The 26,486-nt window shown below is 38.3% G+C and overlaps 1 protein-coding gene and 1 long non-coding RNA gene across 4 annotated transcripts in view; one reads left to right on the plus strand and one right to left on the minus strand.

Annotated features, from left to right (window-relative positions):
* Positions 1-1,267: 1,267 nt before the first annotated feature.
* The window catches only part of LRRC8C (leucine rich repeat containing 8 VRAC subunit C), a 75,251-nt gene continuing 50,032 nt past the window's right edge, over positions 1,268-26,486 (minus strand). For 2 of the 3 annotated variants that reach the window (XM_070592376.1, XM_008516085.2), the window contains one exon: positions 1,268-7,912. In XM_070592376.1, the coding sequence (XP_070448477.1) occupies positions 5,639-7,912 (2,274 nt within the window). In that variant the 3' untranslated portion in view covers positions 1,268-5,638. Of the gene's footprint in view, positions 7,913-10,339; positions 10,580-26,486 lie in introns of those variants that run through there. The other variant, XM_070592377.1, reaches the window with a different exon arrangement.
* Positions 11,797-13,067, plus strand: LOC139079154 (uncharacterized). Its single transcript, XR_011532503.1, has 2 exons — positions 11,797-12,153; positions 12,872-13,067. It is a non-coding gene; the product is annotated as an uncharacterized lncRNA (long non-coding RNA).

The raw sequence follows: 26,486 nt of genomic DNA on the forward strand, positions 1-26,486 counted from the left end.
ACTTTATAACAGAAGAATCCCTGAATCAAAATAATCAGAATGGACAGTTTGGTTCAGATGTTTGGTAGTAACAACTGCCTAATGCTGTGTCCTTTATGAAAATATTCAAACTCTGAAAATATTCTATCACTTATGGTATGTATGATGACAAAAATGTTTATTTGCACCTTGCTTTGTTCAAATATGTTTAAATATGAAATCTAAAGTATAACCTGTATTCAAAGATTTGCACACAGAAAAATGCAGTTTGTGAACAGATTTTCACTTTTTTCCTACCTTAATATTCAGGATGACATGCAAACTCACCTTGTGCTATGGCTATGGAAGTACCCTACTGAGTCTCAGCCTGGCTTTAGTGACTTCCCTCTTCATGTGCTTCTCCACCCAAACCAAGATGCTTTTCTTTCATCTTGCTAGCCAACACTAATGAACAACAGAAGCAATTTATTTAATTTCAGTATTTATCTCATTATTCTGTATAAAAGAGAGGACTGGAAGATGGGGACAGTGGAAGGCGGCAGTGGACAGTCTTTTCTTATGTGCAAATTGCACTGAAATCACCAGATTTGGATTCCCCAGCTCTGGTCTCCAAAATTTCCCCAGATCTCTCACACAAGCCGGTCTAAGCTTCTGATGCACACATTTACCTGGCCTCTCTCACCACACTCATAATCCTTCCTCATGTCACTAGACCTTCTCCAAAGCACTATCAGTTGATTATCGGTAAAATAAATGAGTTACAAATGACTGTAGAAAAATATTTAAAGTGACAACTTGGCTTCAAAAGTAACCCATCACAATTTTCTTATGTATAAGTGGTATATAAGGTTTCCTTACAAAGCGCTTTCCTAAGCCTGGAATGTGTGTAGTTCCCTATGGGAGGCCTCCCAGCTGTGTAGAACCATTCTGATTCCTTTAAGTAACCACAATCATTACCATAAAAGTACTTACTGAAAGCTGGGCTGGACAGCAACAGTATAATCTGATCTGGCAAATGCACAGAGATTGCAGTCCAGATTACATATTAAGGCACTAATTACCCAAATGAAACTCCAGAGGCACCTGAGGTAGATGCAGGACAGTGAATTAAGGAAGGAAATAATTAGTCACCATCGCAGAAACTAGCTGAACACAAGTGAAAGAATGCATGTGGCCTATTTCCTGCAGAGTACAGGGAGCCTGAGTAACAGTTTATGCAAAAATACAAGAGAAACGCAAAAGATAAACATGATTTCTAAAAAACGAGTAAGAAAGGCACAAGTCTCAGTTTTAAATTACAAAAATGACTTTATTTAAGTTATTTTCTGTTCCTATGTACTACATAGCCAAAAAACATTAAGACATTTATCTTGAATTTGCACTAGGACAAATCAACTTTCAAGCCTTTCTTGACAGTCTTAGAGGTTTTGCCAGCATTTGACACAATCTGAACACATACAGATAGTGAGAAAAAACAAGCTGCAGAAGGGAAACTGAGTGAGCACATAAGGCATTGAGTTTCAACCCCAGTAAAAATATTCATTAAAGAGGCAGAATCAGGTGGGAGAGGGAAGAAAGCAAATTTATACGTTAAAAACCATGCATAGGAACTGTTACTAAACACGGCCAAGAAATTAAATTGTTCAAAGTTATATCCCCCTTTTCAAGGTCTTCTGATTAAAAAAAATTCCTTGGGGTGGAAGGAGACCCTCTTCCCTTTCCCCAAAATGAACTTTAGGATGTTGCCTTTATCCGTTGACGGTTCTTGGAAAATGGAGCGAGAGTGCATCCCTAGTTTGGAAGGCTGGTATGAAGTTCTATTGGAAGCATGTCACTGAGGTCTAAAGCTGAAAAGTCAGTGCAGGTCTGGTCGAAAATGTCCAAGCTTTCTTATAGTGTCTCTGAATAGACAGGAAAAGAGGAAAAAATCTTACAGACCCTTGAGGCATTCCCCCTACTCATAACTGTACTGTGTTAATTTGTGTTGCTAACTAAGGGTTAGTGTGGAAACCTATTTCGAGTTATTGAGATCCTACCACAAATGTGAACTGCTTGAATAGAATTATCACATTCAGGATTAATAGGGCAATGTTAATTGAATCTTAATTTAGTCTCTGAACACAAATTGAAATTATATTGAAATGTATCTTATCTGTTTAGTAAGTACTGCTGACAGTTTTCATAAAGATAGATCATGAATGTTCACTGTTTAAGTAAATATATCATTACTTTTGAGCACGTATTTGGTATGAAATCAGATTAGAGAGTAAAACAAACTACTTAAAAATGGACTTTTCTTATATTAGAATTAGGAAAATAAACAGAAAAACTTCTCTTGGGGGAAATGGTGACAAGAGATACAAGCAAAGGTTTTGTTTTCTCTTTCTTAATATCAGAAATCTTAAGGTAGCATATTGCAAGAACTTGGACTTTCCTCATCCCAAGTAACACTAGGAACATTCCGGGTCGTTTAAGCCCCTCTCTACAACGATGGCTTGAGAGGCAGGTGAGGAGCCACCTCGACGTGAACAAAAAACCCACAGCAGGCATACCTTCTAAGCCTTTCTGAAGAAGCAGAGCCTGCCACAGAGGATGCCGTGTAAACTGTTAGAACTCATTACAATAGCTACATGGGAAATGCAAGGGCAGGGAAAAGGGTGGGTGAACAAGAAGAAACATTCATAATTGTAAATAACAGGTTTCACTGCATTAAGAACCTTTATATTAAAAGTGTTGTGTTAAAAACAAAACCCAACAGGTAGCTAGTTTTCTGAGTTGTGGTCTTTTTAGGAGAGTTCCGTTGGGATGTACTTATATGCTCTGTTTCAACCTGACCATCACCAGACGATTGTCTGTTCTACACTTAACAACTAAAACTGACCAGAAAGTGTACCCATTATGGGCTTCAAGCAGCCACAGGAGTTATGAATTCGCATGGCGCTTTTATATTGACATAAGCAGTTTCTCACGTATCCTCCTGAGGCTGGAGAAACAGAGCCAATTGTTGTTTTTTAGCAAGAGCACTTATAAAATACGGAAAGGGGTTAGGTTAAACCCCTGTTTTGCTGAGTTGATCTGTGAAAGGACTTTAGAAAAGTCAGCAGTTCATTTACCTGAGTTTCCCACTTAAAGGCTAAATAGTAATTGAATGTTTTTTATTTAAGAATGCGAACAAAAATCCACAATATTAAAAAGGGCCAGAGTCAGAAAATTCAAGATGAAGTTTGAGAGATGAACTTTTATAAAATCGAATAGAAATATCTATGAATTTTCCTTTTTAGTTAAAACATAAAGTCATAGAACTATACTGATTTATTGGATGTCATTTAGAATTTATTTATTAGGTTATTAAATGAAGGGTCAGCCTGTGAAATCATTAAGAAAGTGAATCAACTTCTTTTGGAATTTCGAGCAAATCATTATGAGTCATAAAAACTAATTATTAGTGACTTCAGTTATAAACACATATGAGATTGAGTTAACACCAGATAAAGACTTCAGCATAAATACGATTTTTAACCTGAATAGATCCCTTTTGAAGGGTGACATAGAAAATAACTATAAATTTCGTGCAGAAAAATAGTGCACCCAGTTTTACCAGTAGTTATCTAAGCTCACCTTTCAACAGGGTGTTTTTGTCATGCTCAGCCATGGACAATCTTCCAGGTTTTATGTTTGTTTGTTTAAAACAGACAGGGCCATGTTTCTAAATACAACATATTGTTCATAATTGGGATCCTGACAATATTCTGGAATTGAATATTTTATCCTATAAGAAATAGATCCATGTTACTATTTTAAACATGTTTCAATTCCAGGTCAAAATAAATCAGCTATACAAAATCACCATTCCAACACTTTAACACAGAGCAGAAACAGTGAAGCATTTTGGTTTGCATGATTAGATTATTAGATAAATGAAAAGTATCTCTCTTTCAAACCCTTCACCCACAATGTATCATAACATTTAAAACACGACTGAGGTACGTATATCTGCAGAGTAATTCCTATAGTTCTATTCCATACATGACAAGATAGCATTGTTGAGCAAAGTCACCAGGATCAAGGGGCAAATTTAAAAGCAGCATTTTGAAACCCCAAATCATCTTCCTATTTTCTTTCATTGTTAAGTCACAAAACCTTCTTAGATCAGACTAGGGCTCGGAAAACGGTTGATGTGATTTGGTACCTAAAACAAAATTCCCATGATCAGTAGTATTGGTCCTGGATTGAGGGCACAACTAGTGTTTTCATTTTCCTGTTCTACACAGCTTAATCATCAGTGAAAAATTTTGCCCAAGACCCATACTATGTTGGATTTTTAAGTACAAAGATAAATAAAAGTTCTGCTGACCATCAGGAAAAATTATTGCTAAGTGACATCCACTTAGCAATTTATTCACACTTAAAAAAAAAGTAACAGAACCATTTTAGATGAGATACTTATCTTAAGCCAAAGAGACCAGATAGAGTTCTGTGCTTGCATCACTGGCATTCACAGCAAGGGCAGACTTGAGGGAAACTGATTAATATGTGTGTGTGTGTGTGTGTGTGTGTGTGTGTGTGTGTGTGTGTGTATATATATATATATATAAGTGAATTATTTTGTGTAACAGGCAGAATTTGAATAATGACCACATTGCCCAGAGGCCTCTGTGGGCCTGACCAGAGGGCACCAGCTCTTTAACAGAGTGATTTAGTAGTGAAATTTTTTCCATCTGATGTACCCACACATCAAGATATCAAAGATGATTAAATTACTCAAAAAACAGGCTTCTAATTCTGATTTTTAAATTTAATTACCTATTTTAATTAAAATAAATCTGGCTTTTCTAAGGTTGTTCACCAGTACTACATAGCCATATTGAGATTAAAGCAGTGGGGGGGAGCCTCTGGATTTAGTTTTTAAATATTTCTAAAATGTTGGTAAGAATGCAAATCAGTTAAATTATAAATGACCAATTCAAGCATGCCAACTATGGAAGATTATTGTCTTCATCCACTTAGAAAATCTTTGCTGAAGGATGACTTTAACCGTCAGGTATATGGAATAACGTAAGTCAGGGTTCTGTTGGAGGTGGGGGGAGGGGGGAATTTAAAAATAATAGACTGTGACAATGCACTTATGTGAATTTAAACTCCAGATAAGAATTTTCTGTAGAATGATGGACTTGGCCAATGGAGAAGGCAGCTGGTATTAAAATAATTAGCACAGATTCCTTGGTATAGACACAATGAAAACAAAAACGAGGACCCTGTACAGGTGCAAACAAGCTAAAAATGACCTTGGCAAAATATCTTCATCTGTTTAAAAAATACCAAAAAGCATGCAACTTAAAATTCCCTCTCTTTCACAAGAATGAACAGAAAAAAACACAAAACCGCAAAAAACAGATCAGATGGAACTGTTTCTTTCAGTAGAAAACAATAATAGATACATTAGCTTTCAGGACAAATAAAACTTTCAAATAATAATGTTGAAAAAATACAATTAAATTTTTATTAAAAAATACATACTCCTTACTCAATCTTTGTGTACATTTTGTTTTGTGTGAAAAAGAAAAAAAATAAAAATAAAATAGGAAAGGCATTAAGACTACCTAATTATTTATACTGTATTTGGTAGAAGCATGTCAGCCAAACTTTAAACAAAAATAAGTTATTCTGTTTTCATTTGCTCCCGGACATCAGAAGGCAGAGTTTCAAACAGAGCGTCTTCCACTACTAAGCCAGCTCGTTTCAGAGCCCGACAGTCACCCAGTTCGGGAGGGAGGATTTCAAAGTGATTGCCTTTAACATCTAAGTAGGAAAGAAACAGTAAATTTCCAATTTTCGGTGAAAGTACTGATAGGCTGTTTTTCCCAATCTTCAGAGTTTTAAGTTTCTTGCAGAAGTAAAGTTCATCTGGAAGGCTCTCCACTTTGTTACAAGTGATGGAAAAATACTGTAAACTTTGTAGAACTCCGACTTCCGGTGGGATAAAGCGAATGTCATTGTAAGATAAGTCCAAGTATCGGATTTTGTTGCATAGGAAGAGGTGGGAAGGCAGCACCTCTATTTTATTGTGACTAAAGGACAGACGCTCCAGGCTGGTGAGTTTCTTTATATGCTCTGGGATATAAGTGATGCTATTATGCCACAGTTTTAGCACTGTCAACTTTCGCAAGTGCTGAAAGCTAACAATTTCTTCTATGGATTTCAGATTATTTTCTTTGAGGTCCAATTCCTGGAGGCTGAGCAGGCTAAACACAGCGTGAGGAATGCGCTCCAGGTCACAGTGGACCAGCTCCAGCTCTGTCAGGTTGGTCATCTTCTTTAAATTGTTGAGCATCACCAGCTTGGTGCCATCATTATGTATGCACATCTTCTGGAGATGGCTGGAAACATCAACCACTGCCTGAGGGATTTTAGAAACATTGCTTTTGATAGAGAGGATTTTAAGGCTTTTAAGATCCCGCAGAGACTCAAGGGTGACATTTTTGGGAATATCGTGACTTAAAGAGCCAACCAGGTACAGCTCTTCCAGATTCCGGAGTCCATACATCCAGGGGGGCAGCTCCCTCATATCATCAAACTTGACGCTCAAGACCTTGAGGTTTTCCTTCAGGAAAGACAGTGCCGCGCTGTGGATTTTGACTGAGCACTGGTGCAGGGAGAGCTCTTGGAGGTTATCTAGCTGTGCAATGGTGGCTGGTATCATTACATTTTTAATGATTTCAAGTTTCAGAGATTGCAGCTCTGTGATTTCAAAAACAGTGTCCGGAAGGCCAGAGAGCATGATAAGAGGCAATTCCAGCCTGTTATGGGCATTTGTCTGTAGCTTCTGCCTCAGTTTATCAGGAGTCCACTCATTGTTTAAGTTCAGCTGCTTTAATTTGTTTTCGCTTACTTCCGACAGGAACACTGCAAATCTCTTGGAATACAGAGGGTCATACTGATCTATCATATGAAGCATAAAAGCAAAGTCATTCTTCACATCTGGAATATCATCAATTCCAGTCTCCTGGCGGACGTACTCAAAAGAGTATTCCCTTAGAGAACGGTAGAAGAGCCAGTATAAGGTATAAAGGCATGTCAATCCGTAGATACTTACAAAGCACAGGTAGCAAAAAGAGAGTTTTGAGAACAAGTGTGCCATGGTATGATTGCAAGAAAAGTTTTTATATCCAGTCATGTCCTGAATGTCAACATTACAGTCCACCGTAAATTGGACTTTGGAAACCAGCGCGCTGTTATATGCAATGATGATTAAGAATTTTATAACCTTAAGTACAGTCTGGCGCACATACATAGCATAGAGTATATCACCTTCTTCTACATGAAGCCTGAACTTCTTCACCTTCTCAAATAAGGCCTTTGCTTGCTCACCTTCCTTCTTATCCAGAGCACCTGCAGTGGATTTGTCAACCACAAACTTCTCAGGAATTGACTTTAATGACTGAGAGTTGACCAGACTGCCTTCTGGCCCAGACTGGATGGTGTTGGACCTGCTCATGTTGTTCTTCCTGTTGTCCTTGTCTTCCGAGTCCTCCCCAGACACTTCAGATAAAGCCCTCGTGGTCCAGGGAGAGTCAAAACACTTCCCCAGGATTGAGATGAAATGTTCTATTTTGGAGCTGGAGCCAGGGAATTTGAACCAGAAGTTGCTGCAGAGCATGAAGACCAGGGTATGGATGAGGACAAGGTAAGGGAAATACTTGGCATACCAGTGGAGGGCTCGCTCGTAACACATCTGGTTTATAAAACTGTACTGCTGAAGGTCCAAATCCGTCTTTAGTCCTTTCATTTCCACGGTGACGGGGTTGGTAGGAGATGGTTTAGGAGGAGGCAGTGGGGTGGTACTGGCAACTGCTTGAGAGACATTCGAGACGGACGAGTGGTTCTGAGAAGGCTGAACTCTTTTCGGAAGGCAAATTATCTTGTCTTGCATGACCTGAAACACAGAAACAATATTTTCAAATTAAATTAGTCAAAGAACTTTCATAATGTCATTAGGGTGAAGAAAGCAGCAATAACATCCAATAAATGTCCATTTCCTTTGCCTGGAGAATACAACGTTCAATTCCAGCACCAAGATTTTATTCTTAGCCCACATGCTGGAAAAACGAAATATATGACTTTGTTCATCATGTCTAGTGTACGACATAACACACGGCAGTTTTGTTAGGACATAGAACAATTCGCAACAAAATAAATATTTAAAGAACATTCAAGTATTTAAGAAACTTTGCATTTTTTCTGTCACTAGAGCCTGGGAGAGTCAGTCATCGGTCTGGGAAGTGCATCCCTTTATCAGACTCAATTTTGAATTGGCTGGCTCCCAAGATTATCTCAGCTTGTGTGTGAGAAGTAAAAGACCTGGAAGGAGGAAATATGGAAGAAATTCCTGTCTTTATCATTTTTCCTTTTCTTTCTACCCATATCCTGGACTACATGCATAGATCAATGTGAATGGCTTTAATATAATGGGAATTTACTAAGCTTTTAAAAAAACTATTTTTCTAGAGAGAAGAAAGACTACAGCAGTGTTCATGAGTAAAATAATTATGTTTAAACTTGCTGGCTTTTCACACAAAATACTACAATCAGAACTTCTATCCCTCTACCAACACTTCAATTTGTTAAAGAGAATATTAAGCCCTAAGAGTTTCTGGCAGTCTCATAAGATTGCAATTTGGGTAAGAGAGAATATATCCTTTTTGAAAATTAGGTAGTATGAGGCAGAATACACCTTGAATCAATCTAGAGGGATCATCCCCAGGAAGAAGTTCATGTAAGTGGAACTATTTGAACAATAAGGAAATAATCCAGAGGAGGAATAATAACTAAGGAAATGACAGTAATAATGTGGAATTAATAATGCATCGAAAGTCTGTTTGTACCTTAAAATGTCCAATGGCTAGACGTCCATAGTGTTTAGTGATTCTGCAACAGCAAAGTCTTTAGTGATTTTGCAACAGCAAAGCCCTTTATATTGACTATAGAAGTAGAAACTGAATCCATTACAAAGTAGACTGCAATGACATAATAATGTGACCAAAAGTTGGTGATGGGAGACACAGTCCACTAGACAGAAGTACAAGGTTGGACAATGGAGTGGAGTATCCAACACTTAGTAGAGTGGCTGGTACCTAGAAGACCACCAGTATGTGTTTGCTGAGAAAGTGAATGAATCCAGAACTGACACTAGTCCTTCCAGTTCAGGGTTGCATAGGTGTGGACCACATCTCTCCTAGGGGTGAATATAAGGAGGTGATTATAGTGCTGACAGCAGCAAACTTCTGTAGTGTTTAATATGCACCTGACCCTAGTCCAATAATGTCGTGGGTATTAGTTCTTTTAATTGTCACCTTAATGAGATGAGGCAGGTACTCTTATTATTCCCATTTCACAGATGCAGAGATCAAGGCACAGAAAGGTTAAGTAACTACCTTGCTTAACGTAATCCAATGCAGGCCACTGGGACCCAGAACCGACATTCTTATTTTATTTTACTGAATTTCCAGGATTAAACCAAAAAGATCCCAGTCTGACTTTATCCTAAGTAACAAATTATCTTACACAACTTATTCATGTTTTAGGGAAAAAACTTACTTCTTCCCATATCCTGTGCAGATAACAATGAAACAATGAGGTTAGGGGAAGAGAGGAAATTTCATTATAAGAATTATAAAAGCTCTGTCCTGGAAGATAATGCAGGGGCTACCAGTTCCTCTGTAAATCAAAAGGCGGCAGGGAAGAATAACAAATGTGACTGCATTCAGAGGGTGCGGTGGCTACAGAGCTGTGAGAATGAGTAATGGTCTTCAAATATTTTTATCACTTACCTGTATCAGAGAAAAAATGTTGAGCATGCCCACTCAGTATATATATCTCTATTCATACTTATATCTATAAAGTACTGTCAAATATTATAAATTCCTTTCCCTTTAAGTTTAAAATAAATAAAATAAAAGTTTTCATTTTTATCTCACATCTCAATGGAGCATCCTTAATATTTCTTGGGGGTCAAGCATTCTACCTTGGAAACCTCAGGAATAGGAAATAGTAGGAAGAAGCCTAAACAAATGCCAGATTATCTTGAAGGAATACAAAAGAGAAACAAGTAAGAAATTCAGTTTTTGGGATCATGTTCTGGATGTTTTCCCATTCATGGCTTAATTTAATGCTCCAACAATCTGTGAAGGAGGCAGAAGGTGGGGGCTAGAGACCGCATGGAAAAGGAGTGCTTCCCTGAGCACCATCGTGAAGAGAGCCACTTTTGAGTTAGTATGTTCATATGGCATTATTAGTGGTGTGATGAAAATACGGAAGAGTCAGCGGAAAAGCAAGATCAGTTAGAAGGTAAAAAGGTGCCTACTTTCTTAAAGTGCTAAATCCTTGCCAAGCCACCAGGCAGGCCCCATATGTTGTCCCCCTGCCAGCTCTTCCGCAGGCATTCTCCTAATGGAGGAAGACGCTAGACCTCTGGAACTTGGCTGTACAGGGCTTCAGGTTAGGCACTGCACGAGGGTGTCCAGCTAAGGGGCAAGTATGGGCTGACATTCCGTTTGTGCTCCTCTGGCTCAGCTGTTTGCCCTTGGGGCTATGACCACACAGTGGGGATGCCTTTTTATATTCTGTCCAAAGGCACCTGATTGGCTAGCATCCGTCACGCTAGGGAGGTAGGTCATATTCTCCCCATTCTACAGAAGAAGAAAGCACCTAAGGCTCAGAGAACTTACGTACATTGCCCAAGTTCACAGAGCTAGGAAATGGCAGAGCAGGAATTTAAACGTGTCTTCTGTTTAGTGCCTAGGGTTCCTCCACCTCTCCACACCGTCCACTCATTTCACCAAGCTTCTGCTAGGATGGCGGTACAGACAACAGCCCAACATAGGAGAGTAATACATAGATGATCTTGAAGTACTTGTCAGCCTTCTGATGTCACATTTCTCTTTCAATCTTCACAAAGGTCTAATTTTTAAAATGTGCCTACTTAAATCCCAGGAGGCTAAAGACAGTGATCTATTTTCCAGAAGCTGTTAACTACTCAGAAATGAGCACGGGGTAGAAAAAGTACTGGAAGTTAATCACTAACAACAGTAGCTGCTCATGCTGCAGAGAGAACATAAGACTCCAGCAGAGACGCAGCTCACAGTAGAACTCCCAAAGAATGTGAGGCAGGTTGTCTAAACCAGAAGTATGAAATGAACAGTTTTCGTTATGGAGCCCAACAGGAAACAGTGTGAAGATTGAAACAGTGAAACAGCCAGAGGAGAGAGAAAGGAAGTTACCCTCCATGTTTAACAGAAACAATATTTCTGAACATTACAACACCGAGAACTCAGACAAGGATCGGTGTTTTCAAAGGTATAGTAAAAAAGAGAAAGAAGACAGAAAAAAATAAGGCAGGCAGCTTCCTGAAAAAAGGGGGGTGTATTTTTGTGGTATCTTTGTAAATAACAGCAACTTGTAAGAACTCGAAAGTTTTTGTCACCTTTTCTGCTCTTTTGAGAAGTTTGCTTAATTAACCATATAACTCACTTCTCTTTACCCAGTAATTTAAAGATTAGAGTGGAAAACAAGCCTTAAATAAAGGCTGCAAAACAAATTTCAAAGGAATAATTGTAGGGTTCCAGGCTGCTGGTGCAGGACTAAGGGAGAGTGCTTGGGGTATGAGCAGAGAGAAAGGCCCCACCGCCGTCCTATTCTACAGCACCCTGAACCTCAGACCGTCACCGTCACTCATACACACGTCACAATGCGGAGGAATTCTACCTTTTTCTTCCAGGGGCAATCCTCAGACCGCCTTTGGAGGAAAAAGGCTTGAGACTAGAACTATATGGTGTGTTGGTGTAGAGAAGGGCGGGGGTGGGCTATGGCTGGGGGCGGGGATTCAAAAAGCAAGATGAACGTGAGAATCCGATCCAAAATATAGCAAGGTGAGAAAGATCAGATACGAGAATAATCGGATATGATATTAAATCCGAAATCGGATATCCTAAAACCGGATATGAGAATAATTCTTGAATGAAATCATCTACGTTAAGGAAAATATCTAAGTTTGAGAATGAGGAGGAGAGAGACACAGACGATGAGTCACTGAGAGAAAGGACAGATGAAGCCAAAGCAACAAAGATGGCTAAACTACTTTCTCTGTTTTGGGAGGAACAGGCTTGGACTTCAGAGGAGGTGAGTCAGAAGAGCAGAGAGGGGCTAGATGGAAGGAAGTAGGTCAAGCTACACGGTAGGAGGCTGGAGTATTACGCTCATTATTTCTGTTTTGAGATGTAAATGACTTTCAATCTTCCCCAAATCTTTGGTAAAATCTGCTAAGCAAACACACACAAACACACAGATCTTTTATGAATGAATTTTGTAGAAATCACAGCAAAAAGGGACGAAATTTCATGCTTGGACCAAAACTGTACAGACAGGGAGAGTTTGCTGGGATGGTAAAAATCTATAGTCTAATCTGTTTCCTTGGAAGCAGGAACCGGGATGTGAGGACTAAACCGTCCAGGAGTCTGCCAGAACTTGGAGAGGGACAGACTGGAATTTGACCCCATATCCTCTAGATCCCAAGGAGCAGCTGACACCTAGGTGATAAAAATGTATAAAATGCTCCTCAGGCCTTTACCATCAAAGTCCTTGGAGGAATAAAAATATACATGTAAAATTGTTCCACGACTGTGATAATATCTAGGTAATATTTCTGGAAAAGAAACCCAAAGGTTGTGGCAATTGGAGAATTGAACTCACTAAAATTTGGGTTCATGAATTCTCATTTGCAAATTATTTTGAGATAACATAATGGCTGCTTGTAGGAAAAATAAAGGCATTCAGCTCCGTAATCCGTAATTCTAAGGTTAATGAAATAAACGGAATTTCTTGTTTTTGCTTTGTACAGGGAGGTGTTTTCAAGAGAAACAAAGTGAAAATTCAAGCTTCCTTAAAAAATGAAACAACCCATTCAAACTACGCCGTGGAATGCTGCTCGGATCTAGGAAAAGAAATCAAATATTTAAAATTGTAATTGTCAAATTTATATAGAGTATGGGCATCCTTTATCACACATTAAAATATCTTGCATGGTCATTGCAAAATTAGGGCCTTTTAATAGTAATCTGCACTATTTTAAATCATTAATGCTCATGCCTACATCTCTGATTTATGATATATCTTTGACGATGGTTATTTGATTATCACTCCTTTGTTAGAATCATAACGCCCATTATTATCATGTAAAAATAAGATCTGCTTAATTTAGGCAGTTTTCAGAAAAGCATTGCCATGAAAAGCAGAACCCACCTATGGTAACAAGTTGAAAAAGTATCACATTTGCAAGACTGAGACACCAAAGGGCTGAGGTTAAAACATAACAGAACAAAACCAAACTAAACCACTTAGCTTCAGAGAAACTGCTTGAAATAACAAAGATAGAGCAACATAAATAAGGGCTAGCTTATCTATTACATGCCAGAGATATAAATGACATGGCTGGGGGTGGTGTAGGACATGTAGAACACCAGTGCTGAGTAGTTCTGAGTGTGCTCTCAGGAAAAGTCAACCATTGTGGACAATCTACTACATGTAAGAGATTATGTTAGGGACACCGAGAACAGTAAGCCTGTCAAGGTCAAGCATAGTAGAAAGACAACCAAATCAGTAATTAATGTGATAACTGCTTGTCTTGTCTTTCATGCTTGCCTTTCACAATGAATTTTATTATCAACTTGTCTAGATCTAAGGAAAAAAAAAAACCTTGGTGGTATTTTTCTTGGGATTACATCACACTTATAAATTAGTTTAAGAAGAACTGACATCTTTATGGTTTGATTCTTTCTCTCCATGGTGTGTGTTTCCACTTATTCACATCTAATTTTGTGTCTTTCAAGAGTGCTTTATAGTTTTCCTCAGAAAGATTTTGGACATTTATTGTTATGTCTAAATGTTTTATTTTTTGCTATTGTGGGGGACTGGAATTGGCCACCCCAAGATATGTCTCTTTGGCATGAGGAATATTTTGGGCTGGTTACTTTTAAAAAAAACTGCAGACAGGAAAGAAACTCTGAAAAGCAGAGTTTACTTACCCTTTGTTAAGAAACATTTACATTGTAAAGGAAATCTCCATCTGTAAAGGTGTCTCCCTCTCTGTACCAGGAAGGAGGGATGACCTTATCTCTAGAAACTCTTATCAATGTGGAAGGCAAGGACTTAAATCTGCATAATAACCTGATCCTTGTTTACTGTACTTGTCTGGTGATCTCCTGTAACTGACTCCCCCAACCGCCAACATCCTCCTTTGTCTTTAGCTGAAGATGATATTTAAGGTGGTGTCTTCAGCCATTTTGGTGAGTTGCTCAGGTTGCCTGAGCCTCTCCCATGTATACATGTTATAAAGCTTTGTTTAATTTTCTCCTGTTATTCTGTCTCATGTGAGTTTAATTCATTCTCCAGCCAGAAGAACCCAGAGTGGGTAGAGGAAATGTCTTCATCCCCTACACTATGATAAATCTTTTCTTAAAACCAGTTATTTTTAACACAGGTAGAGTCCTCCCTTCACCTTGCCCTACCCCCATGCCATTCCTTAGTAAGCCCTGACAAGTCTGGTGTATACTCTTCCAGATCTATACCAGGGTCTTTACATATATGACACTTAAACATGTGGGTGCTTACTATAAGTACTGTTCCTGCAGCTTGAGCTTTTCACTTTCATAGTATGTCTTGGAAACCTTAACACATTGCACATAGAGATCTACTTCAGTCTTAAGGATCACAGAATCACTCAGTGTGGATGTGCTATAATTTATCAAAAACATTCCAATGACGATGTGCATTTAGTTAATTTTCCTATTAAAACCAGTGCCAGTCTCAAAAAATTACATGCTGATTTTGCATGGCATTCTGTACAACAGGACAGAGAACAGCTGGGCAGTGGCCAGAGGCTCACTGCAGAAGCTCCACACCAGGGCATTCCTTGGGCGGTTGAGATTCTTCTGTATCCTGGTAGTGGTAGTGCTTACAAGCAATTATGCATGTTTTAAAACTCAAACATATATCTTGTTTTGATAGAGTGCATTCTTGAAGATGGGAAGGCTAGATGCTGTCTAACATTAACCGTGCTCCACCAGTTTTTTTTGTTTTTTGTTTTATACTGTTCTTTAATCTGTATTTTGCACCTTTGTCTGTGATTTTGTTTTATTTTTTAGGTGTCTGCTTTATGGATTTTTCAAAAATCCAAACTAATCACTTCTGTTTTTTTACAAGTGAATTTAATCCATTACATTATTTTGCTCACTCATATTTGGATACTTACTGGTATTTGGATTCATTTCTAGATTTTTAATTTTTATATATAACCTTCCTTCCTTCTTCCTGTCTTTTGTTGCATTGCTAACATTTTCCATAGCTCCTATTTCCCATCCCACTGCAGCTGGTTAGGAAGGTGTAGACTGTATTTCTATAATAGAGGTTGTCTATAATTTCTTAAAACAAACACACAAAGTTTTTCCATACCCTACCTCCCTTTCAAGCGTGTTTTAACTACCACTGAACTACCTCATTTTGTTGTTGTTGTTCCCGGAGTTTGTTTTAGCTTTCTCTTAAAACACATAGTTAAAAAAGTAATAATCTATAGTTGATTGTGATTATATAATTATTAAATCATGTGCTCACCATTTTTCTTAGATCCTAGATCTCTTCCTTGGGTTAATTTTCTCTTCGGTTGAAGGATATCCCTTAATAAACCTTTTATAAGGGTCTATGGATAGAAAACTCATAGACCTCATATGTCTGAAGATGTCTATATTGTTTTCATTCTTGAATAATAGTTTAGTAAGTTATAAAATCCTATGTTGACAGTAATTTCCCTTCAGCACTTTAAAATACTATTCCATTTTCTTCTGGCCTATATTTTCACTGATGAGAAGCCTGCTGTTGGCTTGAGTTTCTTCTTTAATGGGCAATCTATCTTTCTCTATGGTAGTTTTTAAGATTTTTCCTTTAATCCCAGATCTTCTACAGTTTCACTTAATTTTTAATGTACGTGGATTAATTCTGCTCAATATCTGTAACTAAGGACTCAACTTTCTTCAATTTTGGAAAATTTTAGCAAAATCTCTTTAAATATTACTTCAAAAATTGCTCCATCATTTCTTCCATTTTTTTCTGCAATTCCTATTACATGTGTGTTAGAGCCTCTCAGGCAACCTTCCTTGGGCGGGTGTGTGCTTTTTATTCCCTGTCTCTCTGTGCTGAGCTCTGGGTAAACTCAGGTCTCTTATCTAATTCATTACTTATTTCTACAACTGAGTACCGTCTACTTACTCTACTGTTGATATTTTTAAATTCAGTGACTTCTTTATTTCCAAGATTTCTCAATTTTTTATATCCATTTGCTTGTGTTATATCTACCTCCTTTTTTGTGTTATGTTATATCTTTATCTCTTTGACCACTTTAAATATGTTTAACTTCATTGTTTCAAAACTTGGTTTCACCTCAAGTGAATCAATGTTCCAACTGCTAATTTTGTTGAGAAATTTTCTTATCATAGTTTTCTTCATGTGTTCTGGGTGGTAGGCTCATTCTGAGAAGGAGATTGTTTCCACCATCTCTTGTGGTGCTCTTTTGTGGTTTCCTGCACCCAACCCCCAGTCCCCTGGTCCACCATTAGGTCTTATCATGGTATTTTGATGTTCCTCTGTGATATCAGGATCTCACAGCTCCAGTCAGGGAGACAGTGGGTAGGCTGACTCAGTTCCTGGTTGGGAGGCACCCCAGATGCACAGTTTCCTTTGAAGCACCAGCTCCAGCATCTAGTTAATCGCCATTCTTTTCAGCTTCCTTTTGGGATTTGGGGGCCTTGGGCTTCAAACAGTGACCAGGCTCCAGTCTCTTATCTTGCTCGGTGCATTTACAGTTCCCTTTACTGGCAGGAGCCGTGCTCCTGGCTGCTGCTGCCTACTTTGGATGAGAGCCCAGTGGTCACTTCAGCCCACTTAGTATATTCCATTTGGGCTCCACAGAAATGTTTATCTTGTTTTTGAGTCCATGTATGCATTTTTGTTATCTCTTTTTATACTTTATCTACAATGGCTATATACGTTGAACAGAGGGAGTGTTTTGAAATGTAACACTTGCTCGACTATCTTTTCCAGAAGAGAGAGTGTGTGTGTGTTTTAATATAAAAATTAGTCTCAAGACTAACATTATGAAGAGTCAGCATTGCTTGGATAGTGCTAAACAAGTTACACCTGTAGTGCCAAATTCCTCTCCCCACTAAAAAAGGCTGAATTTCTTTACACATCTCCCACTAACAGCATATGAAAATAGTTATTTTCCTACAACCTCAACAATTAAGTCCATTACTCTTTCTCTATGAACTATAGCCCCATAATTATTTCTCCAGTTTAGACTTTAAATCATAGTTATGACTATTTTATAATGGAAAGAAGTGAGAAAATTTGCTGCATATGATAAAACAACAGCATCGTTCCAATATGTTAACTTGTGATCAAGGTATATTCTTTAGTGTGGCTTATTCTTTAAAAAGACAGTACTGTAAATTTTTACGGCAAGTTTGATACAAACAGTAAACTGGAGCTAGAAAAATGGCAGCTGGGCCAATATAAAGGTAATTAACTTTATGCTTTACCCTCCCTTCGCTCCATAGATTTAAATACAGCTGGTCCCAAAGCGTTCTATCCTGAAGCTGATCATTGAGATTTGCCTCCAATGTGATAGAACAAAACAAGTTATCTCTGTTGACCTAAGAATGACGTAGCAAGAAATAGATCTCAAAGATCTACTCCCCAGGGCTTGTTCAGAGATACTAAGGACAGACTATCCTTTATCAACTAAAACTTATTGAATATGTACTATATGCTAAGCATCATAGGAAAATCAAGGAGACGTAACCAATGTTTGCTGCTCTAAAAGCACTGACAATCTTGTAGGCATATGAAAAGTCAAGCAGGAGTGCAAACAGGCAGTAAATACACCAAGGGAATGGTGTGGTAAGTACAATTAGAACTCAGGTTAGAGTGAGCAGGGAAGGCCTCAGGGAGGAGGAGCAACTTCATCTGGGCTTCGAAGCTATTGGGCTTGGATAGGTTATTAGGGAAGGGTAAGGTCAAAACCTAGTGAGTCCCAAAGACAGGAGCAAAGGGTTGGGAAGAGCAAGGGAAAAGATTAAAAAGATGGACTGTCACTCTTCCTTTCTGAGGTAGACTCATTTCTCCTGGGAAAAGAGATGAAGATACAAGAGAAGAGAATTAGCTTTCTTGTCCCTAAGTTATCAGTTAATGTACAAACTTAATCATGTTCTCCCAGAAACAAGGTGCCAGGAGACAAAGAAAGCATCTTTCCTCAAGAGACATGAGATTCACCCTCATCAGTGACAGGATTAACTCTGAAAAATGCAGATTTTGTTTCAAGGCTAACTACCGAAAATATTTTAAGTACAAAAAAATCTTGGTAACAAAGAGAAAGCATAGCGACAGCAGGAAAGATGGTTCTAAAGGGGTGAACGTCTAAATGCTTTCATTCTTAGCAAATGTCTTATTCACAAGTCTTGCTATTCTGCAAGTCCAGTACATGTGTATTTGGGGCAATCACCACTGGAGCAGAAAAACAGGCATCCACGAGGACCACACACACTGCAGCACTCTTGCAGCACAAACCAGGTCCTTGTCTCCAGGGGATGTGGAGAAGTCTAACTGCAAGGGTGTGGCATCATTTCCTGCCTGCTGTGCACATGGTACCCTCCTTCTTTCTAATGATGATGTTTAAGACTTAGATGATGGACAGGAAATAACACACTGTGTATGGAGGAAGTTTAGACCCAGATAGTAGAGAGAAAAAAACCCAGTCTAAAGCAAATTGTCAAATTTTAAGGTGTTTATTAATAAATACAAAGGTTGAATAAAAAGTCTATTTTTAGTGGTTGCTCATTTTCCCAACCACACCAGGAAAAAGAGAAGAAAATAATGATACTCTGGCACCTCTCAGGCAGGAAGTCACTGTCCTTAGAAAAAATCCAAGGGATTGGAGGGCTGAGCTGATTAAAACTTGGATTTTTGAATTTATGAATTTATGAATTCTCTTGGTGGTAAGGTATAACAACAGTATACTTGCTATAGGGTTCATCTGTATGCAGTTAAAAACCAGAAATCAAGCAAATCTTCCTGAGCTAAGCATCATCAGAAATTTCTATGCTTGGCGAACATTAAATGCCTCTAGTCTGGTGGAAGAATTAAACATTGAAAAAGTTAAAGCATAGTTTCTTGAGCCATTATTATACAGAACAAGAATACACAGTTAAACAGAACTAGAGCAGTTTAAGTCCTGATTTTCCCTCTATCTTAGCACCCGAGAACACATAATGTAATTGTCTATTTACTTATCATTTCCCCTCCTAGACTGATAAGTTCCTTAAAGGTAGTCTCCATCCTTGTAGACACTGCCTGGCACAAAGGAGGTATGCAGTAAATTTGAGGTGATTAAACAGTGCCCCCCCCCCCCCCCGGCAAAGAAGATAAACTACAACCAGGGCAAGTACACACATTGATAAAATCAGCTGCCACTGAACATCTGGAAATATTTGGCTTCTAGCTACCTTCCTCTGAGATGAAACAATTCATTTCACACATTCTCCAAATTGCCAAGTGATGTCAGCTTAGTGACATCACTAGCTGGAGCTAAGTGCTGACTCATTTAAGATACACAAAGAAGGTGCCAGATTTGAGAGGCACTATCCATTTATTCCTAAGTAAAAAGAAACCATCACATCTACATTAGGATCATGTCTACACTTTGATATTTCACTTCATAAAGGTAATTCTCCTACCACATTATATATAGATACACTGGTTCTCTGAGGGTAAGGATGTCTATACATCCATACCATGAATGTTAATTTTTTTAACTCTTGGTTAGCCCGAGACTTCCAGCCATCAGGAATGCTTTCATTTCCTGTATCTTAGTTAAATTTACATTGTGTTTTCTTCTTCTGAGGAAAGCTGCTCTAGGACACAAAACGAGTATGAAAAAAAATTTTCAAAAATGAGGGAATGAATGAGATTCAAAACTGTTTTCATTTTGTTTCATAGCATTTTTCCATAAGCCAAGTGGACTAGTGAATTATCGACCTGTGGCAATTTAAGATTTAAGTGGAGAGCATCCACTTCAAAGTCAAAACCATGTGAGGAAATTCAATAAATGTATCAAACTATGGATAAACATTAGGAATGTACAGTTTATGGTTCATAACAGAGACAATTTGTTTCAGTTGTTTGAAAAATTTAAAGTGTTTATAATTATGCTCTTGAAATAATAAATGAAAAGCTCTTTTAAAGCAATCCCCAGGGACTGAAATCTTAATTCTGTACTCGAGTGACTTATCTCTGGGCACTCTGCAGTTCACTGATAAATCTGTGAGCAGGAGTGAGACAAAAGAAACTGGGGGAGCCCAGAGAGAAATATATATCCTCAGGACTACCCACATACAATGCACAAATAGGACAAAGAAACAGAATTCCAAACACTGGAAGCATCCAAATGAACAAAAAACTATACTGAAAGGATTTTTTCAAAAGTGATCATTTATTTTAAAATTTACTATAATTGAAGAATAATTTGCTAAAGTGCTCAGCAAGTGAATGATGTCAACTGCCACTCCGTGGTCCAATCTATGTGAAGGAACTGATGGTATCATTTATGAGAGAGAACAGCTGTACCTTGATGTGACATCACAGAAGGCTTGCAGGTAAGGCAAGAGTTATGGCAATTCTTAGTCATTCAGATGTGTTGGATGGTAAGAAAAAAATTGTTTTCAGTTATTATGTTTTTTAGAAGTTAAGCTATCTGGATTCTAGAAATACTATCAATTTGGATAAGAAAGTTTCCACACATTCCAGGCAAATAGATCTTTTACCATATAGGGTAAATTTAGTTATGGAGTTTTTTTCTGTTTTCTGATTCATCTAGACAGCTGATCTCTGGGCAGAACTCAAGACTCTTCTTTGTTCCTCCTCCTTTCTAGGAGAAAGACGGCTAGTAGAGATGGTAATGTTAAAGGAAAAGTACTGAATCTTGGTGCTTATAAGGGATCCAGGCTCTGAGTTCAAGTGGCAGGGCCTCTGCCTTGGGATTAGTCCATTTGAACTATCCCTTTAGAGCTTCTCTTGGGAGTCATCACTTTGAAGTCTCTCTGCTTCCTTGAAGCTGGTATGATACGACGGTTCTGGAGCTGCCTCTCATGGAAGTGGACCCTGCCCTAGGAGAGCCTGAGGAGGACAGCTCAGGCAAGCTCTCCTCTTGGCTTTAGGGAGAATCAAAAATCAATCTTCTCCTCCCCAATCCACGCTCCCCCCCGCCGCCCCCCGCCAGCATCTCTTCCTTGCCTAGGTTCCCCTTTTCTTTCTCTGGGCAGGCAGAGATTAAAGTGCAGGGAGAGAGGACAAGGAAGCTTCTTGCGCTGTTCCCCCACCCCATTCTGGTCCAGGTCACGTAGGCCTTTGGCACTTAGGCAAAGGGAATCCTTGTGACTTATCTGAGGTACGGCCTAGCTCACCAGGAGACCGATGATGAGGTTTCGGGCCAGAGCTTAGCTTTTGTGAAATATTCTTTTGCCTGGTCTTGTCCTCTGTCTATACAGCTCCTGCAGAGTCTGCTGGGAGAGGAAGGCGGGTAGCTACAGAAGGGAAGAATTGGGTGTTTGGTCCTTGATCTTAGACCTCTCTCAACCTACTTGCCAGAGACCCAACTAATCACACTTATAACAATAAGAAAATGCCCCAGATGAAGAAAAGGCATTTGAAATCTATAGTTAGAGAGACTAAAAATAGTAAATTTCTATTTTATCATCATTTTTTTCACAATAAACCTGTGAAATGGAAATGATGTCTATCTTGCTTATTTAATAAAACTGAGGCTCAGAAAAGCCATGTGTTTTACCTAAAATTATATGGGAGAGTCTATGTTTTCTGTCTGAAGTTTTGGGGAGAGATTTAACTCTTCTCTTTCAATTTACTTGACCTAGCTGAAATTATAAAAATCAACCCAGGTTTTGTACTTCCACTGAGCACATGAAGTTTCTTACAATGTAAAATGATGGTATAGTCGATGCCCTATTTCTTAGACAAAAGATTTGTGGCTGATAGTGCAGAATTTCTAAAAACATAAAATGAAGTGACTAACCAATACAGTCATGCACAAAAGTGATCCAGAAGGGGATCTCTCTACAGCATTTTCTCATGACTCATTAAGCATTTTCTGCATCCAGTATCTAGCACCTACATTTTAAAAGTTAATATCAACATCTCAAAACATAAGCTAACATATTTGAACTTAAGATTACATAGCCTTAGCTTTAGGTATCAGTGCAAAGAATCTCATCAGTTCTGAAGCACTAATATATCTTGAGTAGGGAGATGTCAGTTCAATTTTAAAATAGCTGACCCTAATATTGCCAGTTAGCCTGGTCTAGTTCTTAGGAATGCTAATGTTTTGAACTTGCTATTACATGATGAAAAGTCAATATGTATATTTAAAAGGATTTTGTCCTTTATTCTTAGAAAGAAGTGCTTTTATATCAAAAAAGCTGAAAGTCCTTATTTGCTAGAAACTTCCAAGTGGACATTTATTAAATTTTACTTTGTCTCACAAGTCTCCTTCTTCGTAACACACCATAACACTTTTTTTTTCAGGAATATAACTTAAACCATCCTATATAGAATACCAAGAAACTTGATTTCTCCAGATAGACTTAACTATTCTTCCTCCTTTGCAGCCATTGCAATATATGGTCATTGCAATATGACCATACACACACACACACACACACACACACACACACACACACTGCAGCAATTATCCTGTGTTTTAGAAGGGTGTATGTGAATGTCCATCTTTGCAACAGTTTAAACATCTTCAGGGCCAAGACCAAGTTTTGTGTTGTCAGAACTTAGCATAGCGTCTGTAACATAGCATACAGAATAAATTGGTACAATGAACGAACGTGTCAATTTGCCTCTCCAGCTATTCCTTAAGCTCCTTTGGGGCAGAGATGGAGCCTTCAATTATTTTATATTCCTCATAGTATCTAAGGCAGTGCTGGGAACGTAGTCAACATTCAATGAATATGCACATATTTATTTGCAGTTTCATAGCAAATGTTTCATTAACCAGAACACTTCTCTCTATCACCAGATATAATCAAATAGGAACTAAATAGTAAGCCATCGAGGATGTTATAAAAGAGGTTTCTGTATTGGATGGGAACTTATACTAAATCACCTCTAAATTTTTTTCCGCTTCTGAAATTCTGTTATTTTTATTTTATTAAAGAAATTTAACTAGTGCAGGACTACAATCATCATAGATTAGAATAAACCAATATCATGAAAATCTTACCATTACTCAAGAACCACTAAATTTTAAATGAATTTTTTAAAATCCTTGAAAGACTAAACTATACTAAACAGTTAAAAACACAAGCAAGCTCTCAAAAGTTCATTTCAAAATTAGTTGTTTAGAATGAAGAAACCATTTTCCCACAAAAAAAATGGAGGTTTTTAGACTTTCAGGGCAGCCCATAAAATCCGATCCATGGGTACAGGGTCAAGTACTAATACTGTATATAACTTAATCACCGCTCATAATGTGGTTTGCTTTGGGATGCTGGCAATATACTTCACACGACATCTGTATGAATAGGCAATCATCCACATAAGAAAATTCTGCTTTTCACCATGGCAGTCAACTAAAATTTTATTATAAAACAACCACACATGGCCAAAACATCGCAAATTCTCAGTTCTGTAAAATATACTCCATTGGTCTCACTGAAACGACTCTGTAACTTGCTCTACTGAGGAGCCTCAGTTTCTATAGTTTCTTAAATTTCTTTGCCATAACAGCATGTTTTTTTTTTTTTTGTACACAGTTTTGGCTGTAGGCTGTAGCTTTCTAACACAAGGCACATAACCACATACATAAGTCAGGATTTGTTGATCTCTTATTAGCACATTATGGCAATACATCCTCAGAGGACTTTTTTTTCAAGTTTGTTGCTCAAACTTAAGGCCTGTCTCATTTCTTTGGCGCTAGGTTTGTGCTAATTATTCTAAGCATGATGTTCCCCAAATTCCTTTCTAGCTCTGCAGAGGGCTGTGGTTAATCTCTGATACTAAAAGAAGATTATTTGCTACTGGCTGTTTTTCTACTTTCGGGGGAGGGAGGAGCGATCTGATTTTTATCGCCTCCTCATTAATTACCCCACACTAAAGCTTTTCTCCATTGGTTTATGATGCGGTTTTAAACTGCATGTTCATATAATTTTTCTTTATTATTAAGACAATCAATGCATTCTTAGAGCCGCTGAAGCACACTGATGCATTCACTCAACACATTTGTTGAGTGCGTGTTAGGTCTAAGACACGCAGGTGGGTACAAAGATGAATCAGATACGAATCCTGCCTAACTTAGCAACTTGAAGTCTTATAGCTGCAATAAGATATGCTTGTAACATTTTCTGCTACACCATGACTAGTTAAGTGTCAACAAAGAGGTATACTAATTGCTTTGGCAGTTCATAAGGTCCTAGGTTCCAAACACTGTAGGATTAAATTCTTTGTCCTAACTCAGACAAGTCAGATTTAAAGCTGGAAGCTTCACTCTAAGGCACCTAACATTTGTGAGAGCACAAACGCTCCAGGGCACTAGTGGTGATGCTCAGTTCACTAGTGGTGAGGCCAATACTGACATCAAGCCTTACAAAAGGGATCCAAGCAAGAAAAAGCTGCAAGGGGCCATTCTCCCCTGTGCTCCCTCTGCACCTGCCACACTGGCCTCTTCTGTTTCCTTTGCCTGGAATGTTCTTCTGCCAGATACCCATATACCTCCCTCTCTCAGTTCCTTTAGTTCTGTCAAATGTCACCTTTTCAGAGAGGACTTCCTTGAACACTCTATTTAAAACAAGATGCTGTCACTCTTTCTCCTTACACTGCTTTATTTTTCTCAAAGCAGTTACGCCTGACAAAGTGTTTTAAGCGTATTTGTTTATTCTTTGGCAGGGACTTGTCATTTTTATCACTGCCTAACCCCACCGCCTAGAACTATTTACTATTTCTAAAGAACAAATGAGCATGGTTTTCCTGACACACGGCTTCTCCTTGTAGCCTCCTCTTCACCAGGCCAGTCACTTTCTGGAAGGGCATCTCCAACAGCAGGAAACTCACTACCTGACACGACAATTTCAGAAAGTTCTTGACTTTTCAAAAGTTTGGGTTTGTATTGAGACGAAATCTTCCTTCCTAAGATGTCTACTCTTGGTTCTATTTGGTGTTCTAGGACACACGGAATAAGTTTAGGGCCATTTAAACTTTCTACATGGCAGCCCTTCAAATTGTCTTCTGTCTGTTCTCTTGCTTCCTTCAATCTTCTCAACTTTAGGCTAAGTGTACCTTCAACCAGGCCGCAGACAAGGGTTTTTGGTCTCTCTCATCTACTAGTCACAATCTCTTAAGTTATGGTGCAAAGGACCCAGATATGAATGTGGTGTCTCTGTTACTCAGAAGTCTCAGCCCCTTCCCAAGGCTGTTAGATGTTCACTGTACATTAGCACCTGGCAACACTGTCTCACCTGCTCATCCTCACTCACTCATCCCTTCATTCTGCAGAATGAATTCTGGTGAGCACTTACCTGTGCCTACTACTGTTTTTCATTCTGGGGATACAGGAGTGAACCTGACAGATGTGGCCTTATGAAATCTATGTTCCTAACAATTAGAGGCAATTCTTCCAACTATTTTTTTGTTTTGGAACAAAGGGATGATAGATCTTAGAGCTAATGATTTTCTCACTTGTGAAAGAGTTAAGAAATATCCTGCTTGTGAAATATAATAGAAATATTGGCACAGAGATTTAGAAGTTTACGATTGAAAAAAATGAGATTTAGATGGAGCTTCTGACTTATATTCTATAAAGGAAATTTGAAGAAATTAGCTCAAATAGCCAGGGTGATTTGTGTGGGTGTGGTGGGGAGAGGGGGACCTCAGGGGCAGAGGGCTGAATTATCCGTTTTCCTCAATGTGTGGTATATTCTCAGTTCCTGCAAAGCCCCTCCCTTCCTCCTGCTCTTTCTCTTTCTTTCTTTCCTTTTATCCCCTTATGCCATTTTTCCCCCTCTGCCACCATAAATGAGGCCTCTTCATATAAATTTTGGTATGTTAACCAAGTTTCTCAAAAAAATTTAACTGTAATTTTATTAATATTACTTTGAAATCATAAAATAATTTGTGAAGATTGCTCACCTTTGTAATATCAAGTTTGTGCCATCCAAGGACATACAATGTCTTTTTATTTATTCGGATTGTCTTATATGTCATTTATTAGACATTTAAAGTTTTCTATGAAGGTCTTGTATATTCTTGGTGAGCTTAATTCCTAGATACTTAAGAGTATTTGTTGCTATTTTGAATGGTATCTTATTTTTTGTTAAATCTTTTAGTTGGTAATGTAT

Source organism: Equus przewalskii, chromosome 24 (genome assembly GCF_037783145.1).
Source record: "Equus przewalskii isolate Varuska chromosome 24, EquPr2, whole genome shotgun sequence".
NCBI lineage: Eukaryota > Metazoa > Chordata > Mammalia > Perissodactyla > Equidae > Equus > Equus przewalskii.